This window comes from Numenius arquata, chromosome 8 (assembly GCF_964106895.1).
Source record: "Numenius arquata chromosome 8, bNumArq3.hap1.1, whole genome shotgun sequence".
Classification (NCBI taxonomy): domain Eukaryota; kingdom Metazoa; phylum Chordata; class Aves; order Charadriiformes; family Scolopacidae; genus Numenius; species Numenius arquata.
Genome location: NC_133583.1, coordinates 27,644,908 through 27,662,076, shown reverse-complemented (window position 1 = coordinate 27,662,076; position 17,169 = coordinate 27,644,908). Strand labels below are relative to the sequence as shown.

At 37.3% G+C, this 17,169-nt stretch overlaps 1 protein-coding gene across 2 annotated transcripts in view; it reads right to left on the bottom strand.

The window, feature by feature from the left end:
* The window catches only part of BRINP3 (BMP/retinoic acid inducible neural specific 3), a 192,342-nt gene that overhangs the window by 40,748 nt on the left and 134,425 nt on the right, over window positions 1-17,169 (bottom strand). For both annotated transcript variants that reach the window (XM_074152178.1, XM_074152179.1), the window contains one exon: window positions 15,694-15,930. In XM_074152178.1, the coding sequence (XP_074008279.1) occupies window positions 15,694-15,930 (237 nt within the window). The remainder of the gene's footprint in view (window positions 1-15,693; window positions 15,931-17,169) is intronic.

Sequence of the window (17,169 nt, the reverse complement as noted above, 5' to 3'; positions counted from 1 at the left end):
CAGAAGAATCCTTTATTGACTGAAACATATTATTGACAACAGGCTTATATATAGCCTATGTATTTTCTAAAATGAATAAGAATGTGGACTGAACCAGTTTTTCCATTTAACAAATCTCGGTAAAAGTATGTCTGTAGGAGAAAACCCCTTTTTACATCATATTATCATGTCAAAATCTACCATTAGACAGCAATTGAAATGGGCTCTTTTGTCATTTATCTAAATGATGCTCTAAAGAAACACTTTTCTCCTTTATTTATCTAACAATGACAGTAAAAAATCTTTGACAAACCTTGTAGTGAATAATATTGTGTACATTCATTAGTTTGATTGACAGCATTTGTGACACACCAGAATTGTCTGTAAAAATCTATGCATCTGTCATTTGTACATACGGCCTCTTTTTCTATCAAGCTCCTTAACTTGCTCTAAAGGCATTAAAATTCTACCATCACAGTCTAGAAGTGTATAATAGCTCATGTAAAAACTGTTCTGCTTTGACTCTAACAAAATGTTACAGTGGGCTTAAGGCAAATTGACAAAAATTGACTTAACGAGTAAGGATGTGATAATATATATTTGAACAAAGAATTAGGTAGTCTGACATGCTAGTCCAAATGAGAGTGTTTCATACAATTTCAAAATTAGTTGAAGTGAATCCATGTTCTACATTGTATTTCATCTTTTCCCATTCTTATAATGAGAATTACTTGCAAATGACCACTACTCTTTATAGACCACTGCTACTTTGGGAAGCTGTCTCCCTTCTTAAACTGTGACAACAGGATGAGATGTTAATTCAGGCTTGATGTGACCTCGGACGGTCTCTGGTTCAACTTCTTGCTCCAAGTAGGTCATCTCCGATGTTAGACCAGGTTGCTCGAGGTTTTGTCAAGTCAGGTCTTGGAAACTGCTGTTGATGGAGACAGCAAAACCTCTCTGCCTAACCAAGACTCAAATGCCCTTATGGAGAAAAAGTTTTTCCGTATCTCCAGTCTGAACTTCTCTTGTTTCAGTTTATGCCTGTTGCCTCTCACCATACAGAGCTTGGCTCTGTCTTCTCGATCCCCTCCCTGCAGACAAGGTGGCTGCTTAGAGTCCCCAGAAGTCTCCATGCCCAAGGTGACCAAGCAAGCCCTCCTCCCATGGCCTCTCCTCCCGGTGCAGGTGCTCCACCCCCAACAGCTCTGGGGACATCACTGACCGTGCTCCAGTCTGCCAATGCCTTTCCTGCACTGTGGAGCCCCAAACTGGATGCAGTATCTGAATTCGGTTTAACAAGTACTGAGGCTAATCCCCTCTTTGATGCCCCTGTTTGTACCACCCGGGATGCTGCTGCACTTGGTGTCGTCAGGCCACTACCTGCTTCCCTCCACTCACTGCCAACAGTGGAACTTTCCCGCAGAACTGCTCCGGGTCAGGCAGGTCTAGCTTGGATTGCTGCTGAGGCTTTGCCTGCCCCGGGCAGGGTTTTGTATTTGTCCTTGTTGAACTTCATCAGGTCAGCGTTGTCCTATTCCACCAGCCTGTCCAGCTCCCCCTGGATAGCAGCCCTGTTCTTGAGTATATCAACTGGTTCCCATCCCCCTCCCTCAAATTGGTATCGTATGCACACTTGATGAGAGTGCACTTCATTGCTTCCTCCGGGAGATTGCTAAAAAAGGTAAACAGAGCAAGTCCTGGAATAGACCCTTGCTGTTTTCCACTTGACGCTGGTCTTCAGGTAGGATATGTGACCCACTAACCCTACACTCTGTCTCCAACAACATTCTGGTATCCAAGTTAAGATACAGTGGTCTTGACGGAAGGACAAATGAATGGGTAAAAATCCAGTTACATGTCCAGATTCTATGTCTCTGTGAAGATCCTCTCTTTTTTCATCTTCCCCTGTGCTTTGCAGAGGGAATACTATTCTCCCTCTGAGGAGATGTTCCAAAGGAAGGTGCCTGTAATAATGCCTCTCCTGATTGCTGCCTGTCAGAGGAGAAACTAGGAACTCGAAACTTCACATTAAATGAGAAATTTCAGTTGCAGTTTTAGTTCAGTTAGGGTGTGGGGTTTTTTTCAAAATAACCTGTCTCCTTGTTTATGCTAATCATTTGTCTACATCTGGTTTTAATATGACTCCAGCCTTCCTTTGGCACAATTCATTCTAATGGCAAGCCAAAATAAACAGATAGCATTGCATAAGGAACGTGAGCAACAGTCAGAGCCAACAAGAAATATTCCAACCAAAATCTTTCATATAAAAGCACTAAGAAAATAACTCTAGTGACTCCAGCAATCTATCTACCCACAGAAAAGATGACACACAGCAGCAAAGCAAGACATCCAACCTTGCTCTGCCAATTTGCTTAACCTCTGTGTCCATTTCAGTGCTGACCTTATCTGCTGATGCTGTAAATAAGCCTACTATTTAATATAAATACCGCTTTATTTTTGTTATAGGTTAGAGGCTAGAATGAAGACTACCAATTAATTTTACACAAAAGCTAAGGAAAGCTGCTAAAGCTATTCATTTCACAACAAAGAAGGCTCTTAAGCAGAACTGTGCAAAGCATAGAAAATCCATTTTGTGAAAGGATTTTTAGCATTCCAAAATTAGAATGCAACCTAAATCTTTTGATATTCTTTAAAATTCTCCAAATGTTTCTCATTTCTCCGAAATCTTCTAAAAGGAACATTGTAAGGTTTTCATGTTTTACTTTGCTGTGAATCAGTCAAAATACTTCATCCTAACAGAAATCTTACATTTTTGTGTCAACCTTTAATTTCGTATTATAACATAAAAGTTATAAATTAAGAAATGACAACATGAGAAATCATTTCAAAATGAAGGTCAAAGCACTTTACTATATTCCATCAAAAAAGCATCATTTTACAATTATTGATAGATTATTCCTGTGGGGTTTTTTTCAAAAGAGCTGCCCAAATATTTTATAATATTCTGTAGATAAATCTTTATCTCTGCTACACTTCAACTATCTTTTCTGCATAGACTGCAAGTTCTTCAGAGAAGAGCCTGTCTCTATCTTTATAGGTCAGTTAGCACAATAGACCCCAAATCTAATTGTTGCCATGTATTACAAATAATAATAATAAATTTACTTATGGCTCCAGGCAACTGCATCCTCCTTGGTAGCTGCAATTAGTGAGAGGAGCAAGAGTTCTGGTAGGAAAGATCTCATAATCCCCAATGGTTTATCACACTTTTTGCTTAACTGCACTATATGTGAAAAACCTACTCTAACAACGTGACCGTGGCGTTATCATTCTTTTCCCATAACAATGCTTTTAATTGTAATCAGGGCAATAAATATGACAGCAAGTCAAATACCAATGTCAGCTGTAAACTGAAACCTCAAACCACAAAGCTAGTAGTCCGAGAGAAGAAAAAACAATAGGGTCTACATTTCATAATGGTTGGGTTTGATTGCTGTTCAATAATGTGCTGCCTCAATATTGTGTAGGTATTATTAAAGAGATTTTTAAAGTTGGGTTTTTGGTTTTTGTTTTTGTTTTTGTTTTTTTAAAATATCCCACCATGATTCAAAAGCCTGGAGAAAACAAAGTACTAAAATGAACATATATTTGTTTTTATGTTGCAATGAATTTTAGTTGTTCGTGATGCATTACTTAATTTGTCAAAGAAGTAGCAGCTGTGTTCCAAGAAATACATGTTTGAAAATAATCCAATTCAAGGAAGCATAAGACTTCAGCTTGAAATAACCTTATTTCTTCACAGAAAAGATAGCAAAGATGAATTTTTCTCCCCTCTCTCCCCACCTCCCATCCATCTACATTAAATCATTCATCTCTCCCTATAATTAAAACATTTGTTTCTCCAAAGCAAATGAACTCTCCTTTAGACTTTCTGAAGGACAAGAGAATGAAGGCAATGTATGTGCTCTGGAAGAGATGGACTGCATATGAAGGACAAGAGAAATTCAGAAAAATATTGGATGGACTATTTGAACTGGTACAATCTAGCTGCTTTGTAAGCCTCAGGGGAAGCAAATTTTTATGATTCTTGTAGTGGGGTAGGTTTGTGGGGTTTTTTTTTCTGTTGGCTTTCTTTCTTGAAGTGACGAGTCCTGCAGGGATAGCTTCTCCAAGGAGGAAAAAACAGGTCTAAGTACCAGTGCAGGTGAGTATGGAATTGGTGGGGAACAGAGATATTCTGATGTTCATTAATACATAGTTTCTGAGGAACCTTATGCAAATGTTACAATACAACTGATTTTACGTATATGTTACATACATTTATATATATAGGCATGTATATATTTATATGTTATATATAGTTAACGCAAGTAATGTCAACCTGTTACAGGAACAGCAAACCACAGATACTCCCCTCACAGGGCTTGGGACTCTCCTGGTGCCGAAATAAAGAGGAAAAAATTGCAGAATGAGAATTAGTAGTAAAGATAAAATATCATCCTGCAAATCACGGATTAATTCTGAAGTTTTGCTAGGCAGGGGATAACATTCCCTAGACTCTGCTGCAAGCTGAGTGGACTCACATTTCCTGTAAACACAAAGCGACCTTTTTCTTATTCTCAATCTAAATATGACCTTGACAGCAAGTTCACTTCTCAGAAACCAAAAAGCCAGACTCCAACACCTCTCTTTGTAAATCCCAACATTTGAAGGACATTCCCTTCATCCTGTCAGTTTTTGTTTCGGGTGCGATTTTGTTGCATTACTCTTCTAAAAAGGTTCATATCACTATCCTGCAAATGTATGTCCCTTGGAATTCATTGTAAGTTGTCAAGAAAAATTTCTCAAAACTTTCTTTATTGGTTATTCGAATTTTTTTGTAAACACTTTGATCATGGTTTACAACATGGTTTACAAGTATTCCTGCAGCATGGATATTCCAATTTCTAATTTTCTATCTATTGTCTTTCTATGGCACTATAAATGTACATAATGCATAGGACATAATTCTTATGTGTGGATTTAGAAATAACTTCTGTCATCCCACAAAGTTACTTTACTTGTTCTTGGTCATGCTGGCAACTCCTGCAATTTAAAAACTGGGTAAAAGGTAAATAAACACGTAATGTATCACAGAAGGATAGTTCAGGGAAGAAATGAGTGAAACTCAAAAGTCTTCTTGGAAAACGTATTGAAGTAAATAACCAGTGATTAGCTGTTACAAGAGAAGATTTAAGAAGCTATGAATCAGAACAGACAACACTGCCGTAGAAGAAAAGAGAGGCCACAGAGTGTCGTCCCTCTTAATAAAGAAAGTCCAAAGCTGCCAAGAGAGATTGGAATTCCACCAAGAATGAGCTTTTTTTGTCACTAGCTTTGAAGGGAATTACATTACGTCCTGTACATGGTGGACATAAGTAGAATTATATTAGATCAAGCCTTCTGCTCCTTCTATTACAATGTCATCACAATGTTTAAACTGTCTGACAATTCAATGCCATGTAAAACTTTTAATAAGTTGATTTGCCAGGTGTTGCTTTAGGAGGAGTCATATAATGCTTTTAGTTTTGGAACAGGGGCAATTATGTTGATGGGACCTGATCGGCTGTACCTTCATTTTTGGAGTAGGAGATGAACAATTTAGACATTGACTCTCCAAAGAAATTATGCAAATCCCACCTGTCATTTTATTATAACAGTGACACCTCCACAGAGGTGGGAGAGGTGGGGAGGGGAGCACTGGTCACAGAAGGGATGACAGTTGGTGTATCTGTTCATGCTATTGATTAAACTTCCTGACAACCACATAGGGAAGTTAATTACTGGGAGGCAAATTAACACCCTTGCAAGATAACAGAGAAAACAATAATTATATTAAGAACTCAGGGGGGGTAAGTTTTCTTGGCCTTGTGCCTGAAGCTGTAAGCACCATTTTAAAGAAAACCACTGCTCTACTGCTCAGGGGCAAATTGTTTGAACCATATTGATTGCAGTCTTTAATCTCAGTGATTAAAAAGCACCTTCAACTGCCAGTGAGTCTGTTCAGACTTTTCACAAGGAATCTTTCAATTAAGATTTCAAATAAGACTCACTTTGCATGGCAATCAGTCTTTTCTGGTCAACAGAGAGACAGACTGTGCTATCGGAATGACCTGTGCCATCGTGCCTTGTGTGCACCGCGTGCAGTGAGTCTGCAAGGGCCCTTTAACGGGTATGTTCTCTCGTCGCTCTGAACCAATGAAAACAAAGCTTATTAGAGAGCAAGGTTAAATCTGATGATTTTATAAACTGAAGAAACCCTCCAGTGTTCAGTTTTAGTTCCAGATTTCATTTTAAAGCTTATGCTACATGCATTTGAATTGAAACACAGTAAAACTGGAAAAGCAGTAATATGTCACTGGGCTGTGGTAAGAGACAACTTCTAGTGGAAACAGTCTTCACTGCAAATGACAGCGTGGGACTCTAAATTTACAGTCTACCTGTGATGCCAAATCAAGCCTAGTCATCTTGCAATGTTATTTAAGACTTGGACTCTCAACATGAAGTCTGAAAGTCAGTCTGGACACTTTTCTTTCAGTGTAATTGCAAGACGTTTCTTCTGATCAGAGTAGACATGGAACATCGTCTGTGGTCTAAAATGACATTTCCAAATTAAACCTGCAGTTACCTTCTGCCCTTTTACACACTTTTAGTAATTAGGAACAAGTGTAAACAAGACATTTGGTAGATTAACTTATGTTTTGAAATTTTTATCTGGAATGCAGTTTCCTTTTTTTTTTTTTTCTTTTCTCCTGTACTAGAGGGATCATAGGGAACACTACAAACATCAAGACGATTTTTACCTAGAGATTAAAAGGCAGTCTGAAAATTTTTAAAACAACATCACTGTAGTATACACAAGAGTTATTGAGGGCATTGTTTAGATCTTCAGGTTGTCATTACTGCTGGTAATAAGGGAGAAGGCTGATGTCTACATAATATAGTCAATCTATAGGCTTAGCAGCTGGGAAAAATTATCTTTTCACTTGTCAGCTAAGTGACTTTGATTTGAAGACAGTGAGAGGCAATAAAAAGGAATCCCATGGTGCCCACTTTTGCTAAAGCATTTTTTAGATATAATTTGCACCAGAGGAATAGCAAAAATCTGTGACCCATTGGGCTGGCAAACAAAGTTATATTAGATTTTTCTGACTAAATAGAGGGATTGTTAAGGTTAAACATCACAGATTAAATACACACTTGCTGTAGTTTTGCTGGAGTCATCCACCAGAAAGAACCTGACACGCTATAATCACAGCAATATTTTTAAATGCTTGTCTGATGGAGGGGAGGAGAAAGAATGAACCACCTGAGGGACATTGGTTGCATTCCTTAATGCACTTCTGGGAGATATTAACATAATACATAATTAAGATGATTCCAGAACTTCAGCTGACAACAGTGTAAGAAATTATGAAAAAGATAGTATTTGATGATGCAAACATCTTCCCCCTAGGTTTTTTTAACACTGTGATTCACATTGAAGATTTGGATTTGTCATTGGCTCTCATCATAATGCATTCTGTCAACGAGATGTCTCAGATTTCTGTCTTCAGCACTGGATAATCTATTTAAATTTGTTTACATTATTTAATTTATTTTTATTTTAATTTTAAATTTTATCTATTTAAATCTAAGTTAAAGTTACATTTTGTTTATCTGGCTGGTTTAGTGTCTGCTTTATTTAAGCATAAAATTTTTTTAGCAGATTACTCTGGCTACATCTGCTATTTTTTAATTGTTGCTCAAACTCACTGAAAGAAAAAAACTCAGCAGATGTATTACTGTGTGCTCAGCATCTAAGAGTCTCTACATGAAAAAATAATGACTGTAAAATTTTCTTTCCTGAGAAATCCTAAGAGGTTTGTGTAGATTTTGAGATCAAATATGATCACTTGCTATGGATGTATGTATTGACTGATTGCGTGACTGTCATATCCAGTCTCTGAGTTTGGAACAATCTGAGAATTCCTCCTTTATAGCTTCTTTACAGCCTCAGTTGTAATAAAGGCAATGCTGCCCATCTGTAGCAGATTCATAAGGCTAACAAAGGGTGTTAAGAATTCTCCCCTGAGCATCTGCACTTCCACATTAGTGCCAACTGTAATTTCCAGTCTTGATTTTAATGTATTTTACCATGTTTTGCAGTCTGGGTATTGGAAACCACCATCACCGTAAGAATAGGGATCTTCAGCCTTCACAAGAGAGAGTAGAAGAGTTTTAAAGCCTAAAGTCAGCACACAGTGCTATTTCATAAAGACATGTAGCGCGGCTGCAAATGTTTAGTCAATCTTTTAAGAAGTCATGACTCAGATAACTCAGATATCTATAAAGCAAGACCACCATCAATCCCAAAGTGTAAAGTGTGAATTGAAACATATGTTATCTTTTAGTAGTATACAACAGTAAAAATATTGGCCACTTTGCATATGAGTTTCAATTGATTAAGGTCTAGATTAACATGATTAATCTAATCTAACTTCAAGAGTGAGATAACATCAATTCTTCACTTTTTCCAGGACAAGCTTTGGGCTTCTGTTATGTTTGGTCTTAATAAAACAGATTTTCAGAGCCTTTCTTGTTTCAAAGTTGGCATTTTACAGTATGCTTATATTTCATATAGGAAAATATGAACTGAAAGAGAAGGGATACAGTTCTAAAAGTGTATCATCAAAATATGGTGGGTTTCCACTACTATGACATTTTGCAATTTTGAAGGTGGCGATATAAATTCATGACACTATTAAATGTATAATTCTCTAAATCTCACTGAAGATTAAGGAATGGTGGAGACGATCTCTCCTGTTACTTTCTGTATATTATACATAAAAGTAACTATATAAGATACAAAGTCTACCCCCCAGAAAAGAATGGGATGCCTGAACTTCCTTATCTTCAGTATTACTGATATTTAATTCAGTAATAAGCTTATCATCTCCTCTATTAGAACCTGCTTTCCTCAAAGTTTTAAATTAAATTCTTTTTTTCAAGGGATTTTGGGAACATCATTAATTCAATTGCTATAAGGAAATGCAATAATATAATTGAACTGAGGAAGCAGTACTCTAAAGTCTCAAAAGCAATCTATACTGATGCAAACAAGAAAACTTTGGTAACTTTCTGTGTAGTGCTGTACATTAACTGAGGATTCAGCTCTAATTTTTAGGTGAACCTTTCAAAACTGTGGATTTTTTCAGATGATTTTAAGTCAGTACATGTAAAGAGTAACCAATTCTCAACAGCAAGACATCCTGGACTTATTAAGGAACTATGAAATACATTAGACATGAAGTCCAAATGCAGTGAATCCAGAGATTTAAGAAGAAATATCTCGCCACAGCAATTCACTGCAGCTAGCACTTTGCAATCAAAGCAATGATCGAGGATTGATGCACAATGAAAAACAGTTTCCAGAAATATTAATGTGAAAGTTAATATTAATTTACTTTGGCTGACCTTATATCAGTTGTACTTTCTGTGATACTGAAATTTACCATTTGAAATATCTATAAAACAGATACAGAAGTGATTGAAAAAATCAAACGCCACATTTTGAGAAGAAAAGTTTGTCTTTTAAAGCTGTAGAAGGATAGATTTCAAAATATTTACAGGATGACTTTTGATATTTAATTACACCCGTGAAGCCACATGTCTGGTAGCATAAGCAGTTTTTGTGTTCAGTGGGCCAAGTTCTTCAAGGCCCTAGATAGCTCTGGCTCTGATCTATTTAAGTTGATGCTGAAAATTTAAGCACACAAGTCAAACCTATCAAGTTAATGGACTACAAATGATTAAAATAAGCACATAGTTCAACACTTCACCGAATCACTTTTAAGCCGAACTGTGGCAGTAAAATTTCTGTCCAATTTGTTGTAGGTGTGATATTTTCTTCCATGCTATTTTATATTTAAACTAAATGTTTGAAAGAGTAAGTTTTTGATTTCAAAGCTAGTTAGAAAATATACCTCATAATATTTGTTGCACATCTCCTTATCCGATTTTCAAGGAAATATTCCTTTCAAGGAAATATTCCAAAAGAGATTTTAGTGTCTTCAAGGGGAAAAAAAAAAAAAGAATAAAATCAACTGCTCAGCACTTGGGAAATATGCAAGGCAAGCTGCCATTGCATGTGAGCTATGTGAAAATAAATGCTTGGATGGAAGATTTAAGTTGCAATATGGATGGCTACAAATTCCTTTTAGACTTCACTGAGCAGACTCCTTAAAATAAAATTGATGTAATTTGAATTGTTTAAATGAAGTAGCCAGATTTCCAAGGGCACTCAGCAGCTAACCACACCAGAATTATGGTACAGACAATGCATGATCATATTCTTATCCTTGCAGTCAGAATCTAGAGCCTATGGATGTTCTTACGCATCTTCATGCCTTTCACATGTTTTAGAGCAATGGGTCATAATCTCTGTAAAATGCTAAATTGCCAGTCAGTCATTGACAGAGTTGCATGTTAGAATTTGCTTCTTTTTACATTGTCTTGCCCAGAGAGTCCCAAAGACTTCCAAAATCAGTGATGTGTAACAAGACAACATTTTCACTAACATCATCTTCAACACGGCTGTAACCATAAGCTGTGCAAGTCCTCTATACTTCAACAATTTGAGAATTTTTTTCAACTAATCTTTTGATGCTCTTTACTGTGTGAAACTAACTAGCATTTGAGTGTTTAGGTTAAAGTTTTTTTCCTGAAATGAAAAGATAAAGCTTACTGAGAGGATGAGGTAGGAGAAGGAGGTAGACAAGCACACGCTTCTAGTATGAGGGGCCGGAGGGGTACAGGAAAATTGGCAATATTAAAAGAACAGTGCATTGAAATTGGGGAGGGCTGTGGGCTACGAGCACACTGGTGAAGATTGCAGTGTTTTAATCTAACTAACATAGGTGGACTCCATATTCTGGAATCTCAGTGAAATTTAGTGGCTTGTGATAACAGCAGGTCAACTAGATAATCTAGTTGTCCTTTTAGGCTACATAGTCCTTTGAAAGGCTAGTTGCATGCACATTAAGAAAGGATAAATGAAGCACTGCTTGATTCCGTTAGAAGAAATATTTTTAGACCATGTGTTAGATGATAAGAACACAGCTTCTTGGAATGATGTTCTCAGAGAGAATTTTGCTTACACATTAATTCAGCCAAAAGCCTCAAGAAACTAATGAAATTTGTTAATAAAGGTTGAACAGTTTTAGTATGAAATTTTGATAAAGAAACAGCTGCTCATTTGCAAGGGTAGTAGCTGAGTCTGGAGGCCACAAGATATGATAAAGAATAAGCAGATGGTTCAGAGTAAACAATTTAAAGTAGCTCTTGTAATTTCTTTGAGAACTCAGTACATATGCTGATATTAAGAGGTTATATACAGCTCATTGAGCTAATGGTGATCAAGTATGTATTGCTGGAGGGAAGCTAGAGAGATGAAAAAGGCAGTCAAATTTACTGAGAGATAAATAATATAGTGCGCCATGTCATCCAAAATGAGATTCAAGTAGTTAAAAGGTGCCAGAAGAGCCTGAGTTAAATGTAATCTGCACATAACGATGAATGACATATTCTAAACTGGATTATATTTGGTCATCTAATCTGTAATAATCACAGAGAATTGTTACAACCAGCAAACTAAAATGCAGACCAGCGTCCTATTATGTGAAAAGCCGGAAAATTCTTTGATCACAGTATAAAAGAATGGTTGAGGTGGGAAAGGACCTCTGGTCCAAATTTCTAATCAAGCAGGGCCACCTAAACCCAGTTGCCTGGGACTGTGGTCAGCCAGCTTTTGAGTATCTACAAGGAGGAAGACTCCACATCCTCTCTGGGCAAACTGTTCCAGTGCTCAGTCACTCTCACAGTGAAAAACTATTTCCTGATTTTCAGCGGGAATCTCCTGTGTTTTAGCTTGTGCCCATTGCCTCTGGTCCTGTCACTGGACACCACTGAAAAGTACCTGATTCCTTCTTCTTCATACCCTCCCTTCAGATATTTATTGTTAAGATCCCCTGAGCCTTCTCTTCTCCAGGCCGAAAAGTCCCAGATCTCTCAGCCTTTCCTCATAAGAGAGATGCTCCAGACCCTTCATCATCTTCGAGGACTCTCTCCGATATGCCCATGTCTCCCTTGGACTGGGGACCCCAGACCCAGACACAGTACTCCAGGTGTGGCCTCACCAGTGCTGAGGAGAGAGGACAGATCCTCTCACTTGACCTGCTGATAACATTCCTAATGCAGCCAGGATACCATCAGCCTTCTTTGTTGCAAGGGCACATCACCGGCTCATGGTCAACCTGGTGTCCACCAGGACCCCTACATCCTTTTCTGCCAAGCTGCATACCAGCCAGGTGGTAGCCAGTATGTCTTGATGCCTGATGCAGGACCACCCAGGTGCAGGACTTTGGAATTCTCCTTGCTGAACTTCATGAGGTTCCTGCTGTGGTACATGCTTTTATTTCACCCAACATTACATACATCTAACATGATTGCTTGTTGCAGCTGGATGCATGGAGTAGTCATACTACATTATTACGTTTTTGCAGTTGTAACTGTAGTGTTTAGGACATTTGACTTTTAACTAGGTACACACATTTTTCTTTCACATCTCATGATTTAAAAAGTAAAGCAATAATGTAAACTGCCTAGTGTGGAAGAAAGCAGTAGGCTGTGGAGAAAACAGTCCTGTTGCACTTTGTTTTTTCCTTTTCTTTATTTCTAGAAATTCAAATGGAGAGTTTCAAAGACACAAACTAAATTTAGCTACCCATTGATTTCAAATGGGATTTAGGCACTGAAGAACTGCCATTTTTTTCTTTAAAAAGATCTATTCCTCAGTTGTTTTATCTTGAACAGACAGAAGGAGAGTTTGTTTACTGACAGTAAACAAACAATCTTAAACTGGAAATTTACTTCTTCCTTTTTAGGCCAAATTCTACCCACAGATAATGTCCATGACCTCAAGTGAACCCAGTAAGTTTTACAGGTCTGTATTAGGGAACAAAATTTGTTTCTGGATTCAGAGGACTATCTTGCTTACATGTAAGGTAAGGAAGGGTTTGGAAGGCAGAAAAGCTAGAAAATTAATACTAATACACTTGTATTTAACTTTACTTGAATCTGGAGTCCATAGTGTCAAAGAATGGAATTCATTCATTCATTCCTCTGCAGATAGTAGTAGACTATATGGGCCAGTACTTAGTGGTCTGGATTATCCTGACCCTTGTCTACTCAGATCCTAAATTACTAAATAGTCTGGCCTTCTTTCACCCTACTCTTTTCTAGCTGATTTATTTTTATTATAAATTGATTAGAATAAAACAACATACTCTTATCTCAAAAGATGACTTCCACCAATTTAGACAAAACTGAACAATATATAACCCACATGAAAGTCATAAAATATCTATTTAAAACATTAGCTTTCATTTAATAAAGGGCACTTTTGCTCTCAGAACACACCATTAACATGAATCAGATCATGCTGACATTTGTTAATAGTGTTTTTTGTAGTTTAAAGTTTGCACAAGCTCTACATTTTACAGAAAATGTCTCAGTAATCACTGTGGCTAGAAATGCTTACAGACCATGCAGGACAGTACCAGAAGAGCTGCTCAGATGGCAATATATGACTCATATAGGGAGGCTGAATGGGAGTGACTAAGCTATCTATCAAAAGCTCACATGCCGATTTTTTTTCAACAGACTTGTGCACATAAAAAGTTACCTATCGCATCTTTCCATGAACATCTTTATACAAAACAGTTTACAAGTTAAAAGCAGAGATTTTTCTAAGCTACCTATGAGATGTGTAAGTCATACTTTGTGTATTTATTAGATTAAAAATTATTTAAATATTTAAAGGGCTAAAGAGTGGGTGTGGCATATGTCTTAATGATGTTAACAATCTATACTTCATATTTTTTAGTAATCACTCCTACTAGCAGCTACCTAATTGACAGATGTATGTGAGGTTGCCATTTTAGTCATTCACACAGCATAGCTAAAGAGCCTTTTTTAAAAGCACAGAATTTGACTCTTACCCATTTTTTCCACTGACATTCATGTCTCAGTCTTGAACAGAAGACTATGCCTGTAGCTGAGTTATCCAAACTCGTAAAAAAATTTGAAGTCAAATTTGAAGCCCCTATACAGCATACTATAAGAATCCTCCACAGATTCACATATCAGCTTTACTGAAATTGCTATTAAGTAGGTGCCATCAAATGACATTCTTCAGACACTGAACAATATAAGATCCCATTAAAATAGGACAAAATATGGTAAAAAACCTATGTCCTTCTGTAGAGTCAATACGCTTGTCCTAGTTTGCAAAGTAGTAAATGACAGCATGACCCATAAATGTTTAAAGGTGTCAAAATAGTCATTGAGAAAATGCATTTTAAGTACACAAAAATGAAACATAAATTCATGCTTTTATAATCAGGTAAGTCTGTGAGATGTGAGAAATCTCCTCCAAGGAGAAATATTGTAAGTTCTGGTGTCCTCCTGCTAAGAGTGAGACCGGAGCTGGAAAAAAGCCTGAGATCTTCCAAACAGATTCAGATTTAGGCATCAGGTCTCACTAAAAGTTACAGCAACTGGAATTTTAAAGGATATAGAATCTTTTGAAATTCTCAACTGGTCTTTAAAAATAAAGCAAAAAATATAAAAAATGAATGTATACAATGTACTGTTCGCAACTAATTATTGCACTCATATTTCTTCTCTCCCACACTGAGTAGTCTTCTTCCTCCTTCTTCTACTGACTCATTCTCTTTCTCTAACACAACACATTAAGAACTGTGATTTTTTCTTTTTTCTGCTTTTTCCTCATCTCCCTAATTTCTTTTTATTTTTTTGTTTCCTCGGTGATTTTTCCCAGGTCTGCTGAGCTCTCCTTACTTTTCCCACCATCTGGCTAGACAGCTGTTACTGATATTACTGGGTGAGTGAGTTGTGAAAACAGTTGTTCAGAAGCTGATTTTACCTGCGGCTCCCATTCTCTATGGGACTGGAAGTTCTGATGATCAGGACAGGTGATATGATGTATGAAACAAACCTCAATGCTTTAAAGAAAACCAATGTGGCACAAATGTGTTGTAGAGACAACACGGATAGGTCCAGTTTAAACAGAAATCATATGAAGAAACAAGTTGCCAACTATGATGGGATGAACTATTAGATACTTGGTAAATCAAATGCTGGCTACGCTCTCCATGTCAGCCTCATGGTATTGCTGGAGGGACAGGATAAAGAGGAAGTACGGGAGAAACTTTGACCGAACACTGAAAAATGGATGTGAAACAAAGCACCTGTTTCAGCTGCATTATGGAACAAAAATGCTGAATACCCATATAAAGTGCACAGCCTGACTTTGTTCCTCATTTGTTCTGCTTTCTGCATCCACTAGTACAGTTCTTGCTCCAACAGGGACCAAGTCCTTACAGCTCCAGGCTCCACAAAGTATAGCAGATGAATACTCAAACACAGCTGCCTAAATCCTAAAGAAATTACAGGCTGCTGATCGTCACAAGATGAGGACAACACTTTCTATCAGAATGTTGTAATAGTTAAGGCTCAGATCCAGGATGTAGTTAAGTATGTATAGCTTTAGATGTACGAACCACTCTGGAGATTCCGATGGAGCCCGTTGTATAAATACTTTTTGTGAGATACAGCCCAAACAGACAAAAATTTTATAAAACATCTCACCAGATTCTTCAAATTCACTGTTGTATGCATTCCAAGTCTCGCTTATGCGGAGCAGATTTTCTTCCATGGCTTGAATGTCCATATAGGGACAGTTGCATTCTGGGAATTTGGGACCACACTGACACCAGCAGTCATTGTCCTTGCAGATGAACTCCCCCTCTGAATTGCAGGCAATATAGCTCAGAGCTGCCTGGACAAAATGTTCTTGCAGATACTCAGGCAGGATGACCTGAAGACCTGAAGGAGATAGAGTAAGTATTATGTTATTAAATGCAAGGGAAAGCTCAAGCCAAGCAACTTCCCCAAGCTAGGTCACAAATAAACAAACAAACAGTGAATAAGGAAACTATGTGGCTTTTTTTGGACGATTTACGTATCTGTCTAGCATTTGCACTATGTCATATATTTCCCTTTTTAAGAAATAATTTCAGATATATCCCTCACATTTTCCCCTCAGAAAGGAACACTCATTCCACTAACTAGTAACCTCCTCAGATAGAGTATTTACTGCTGTAATTTCTTTCTGGGGGATTGTCAAAAACAGGAAGAAAGGATTACATCAACTTCTCCTTGCAAAGACTCGCTGAATGAACAGCCTCAGCAGTAAGAGCTTTGCAATAGGGAAGCATCCAGCTGAATTATAAACTTGGTACTAGCAGCTAATACAGATTTTGAGAGTACTGATGAAGCCCTGAAAGAAAGACTGAGTAAAGAGACAGTATAATCAGAAAATGTGGTGTGAAGGTAAGCATTTCCATTCTGTATTGGACTTGTTTTCCATGTTGCCTTTGACACAACAAAATATAGCTTGTCTAAATAACTCCAGTTATCTCTTCATGATTCTCTAGAGACACACTAAGAAGAATGGGAAAATCAGGTTGAAGGAAATTTTAAAAAAAAAAAAGTTTCGTCCGATATTTCATTTCTTATTGCTATTTAATTGCAAAGGGACAGTCAGTTGGATGTGATGGGTAGGGCTACAAAACCAGGAGAAAGAAAATTCATTCTTAACTCTATTAAATGTTTAGCATGGAGAAAGTGTGCAGTCTAGCTCCCAGGGTGTTGCAAATAACTCCTTCTATGTTGCAAATCTTTTTGCAAAGTGTTTTCACACTTTACCCTGCCGTGGCATGTGGAGGCCTTGCAAAAGCCTATCACATTGATGTATCAGAACCACAGAGCAGGTGAATCAAAAATTCAGAATATTTGTGACCAGATATTTATATTTATTTGATAATTTTGACCATTGTTTACATGATCCCAATGATGGGAATGAGTATTTTATACAGAAGCATTTTAATTAACAAGCTATCAGGCACTCTAGCTACATTACTAATCAGCTAACCAAAAAGCCACTGTGAGGTACATTATACATTTTTATTTATTATTTGTTGTTATTTTGTGTGGCAAGAATAATCTCTCTGGAACCAGTGGAGTTTATTTGGGTGGGAAGTAATTTCTCAGCATATGGATTGG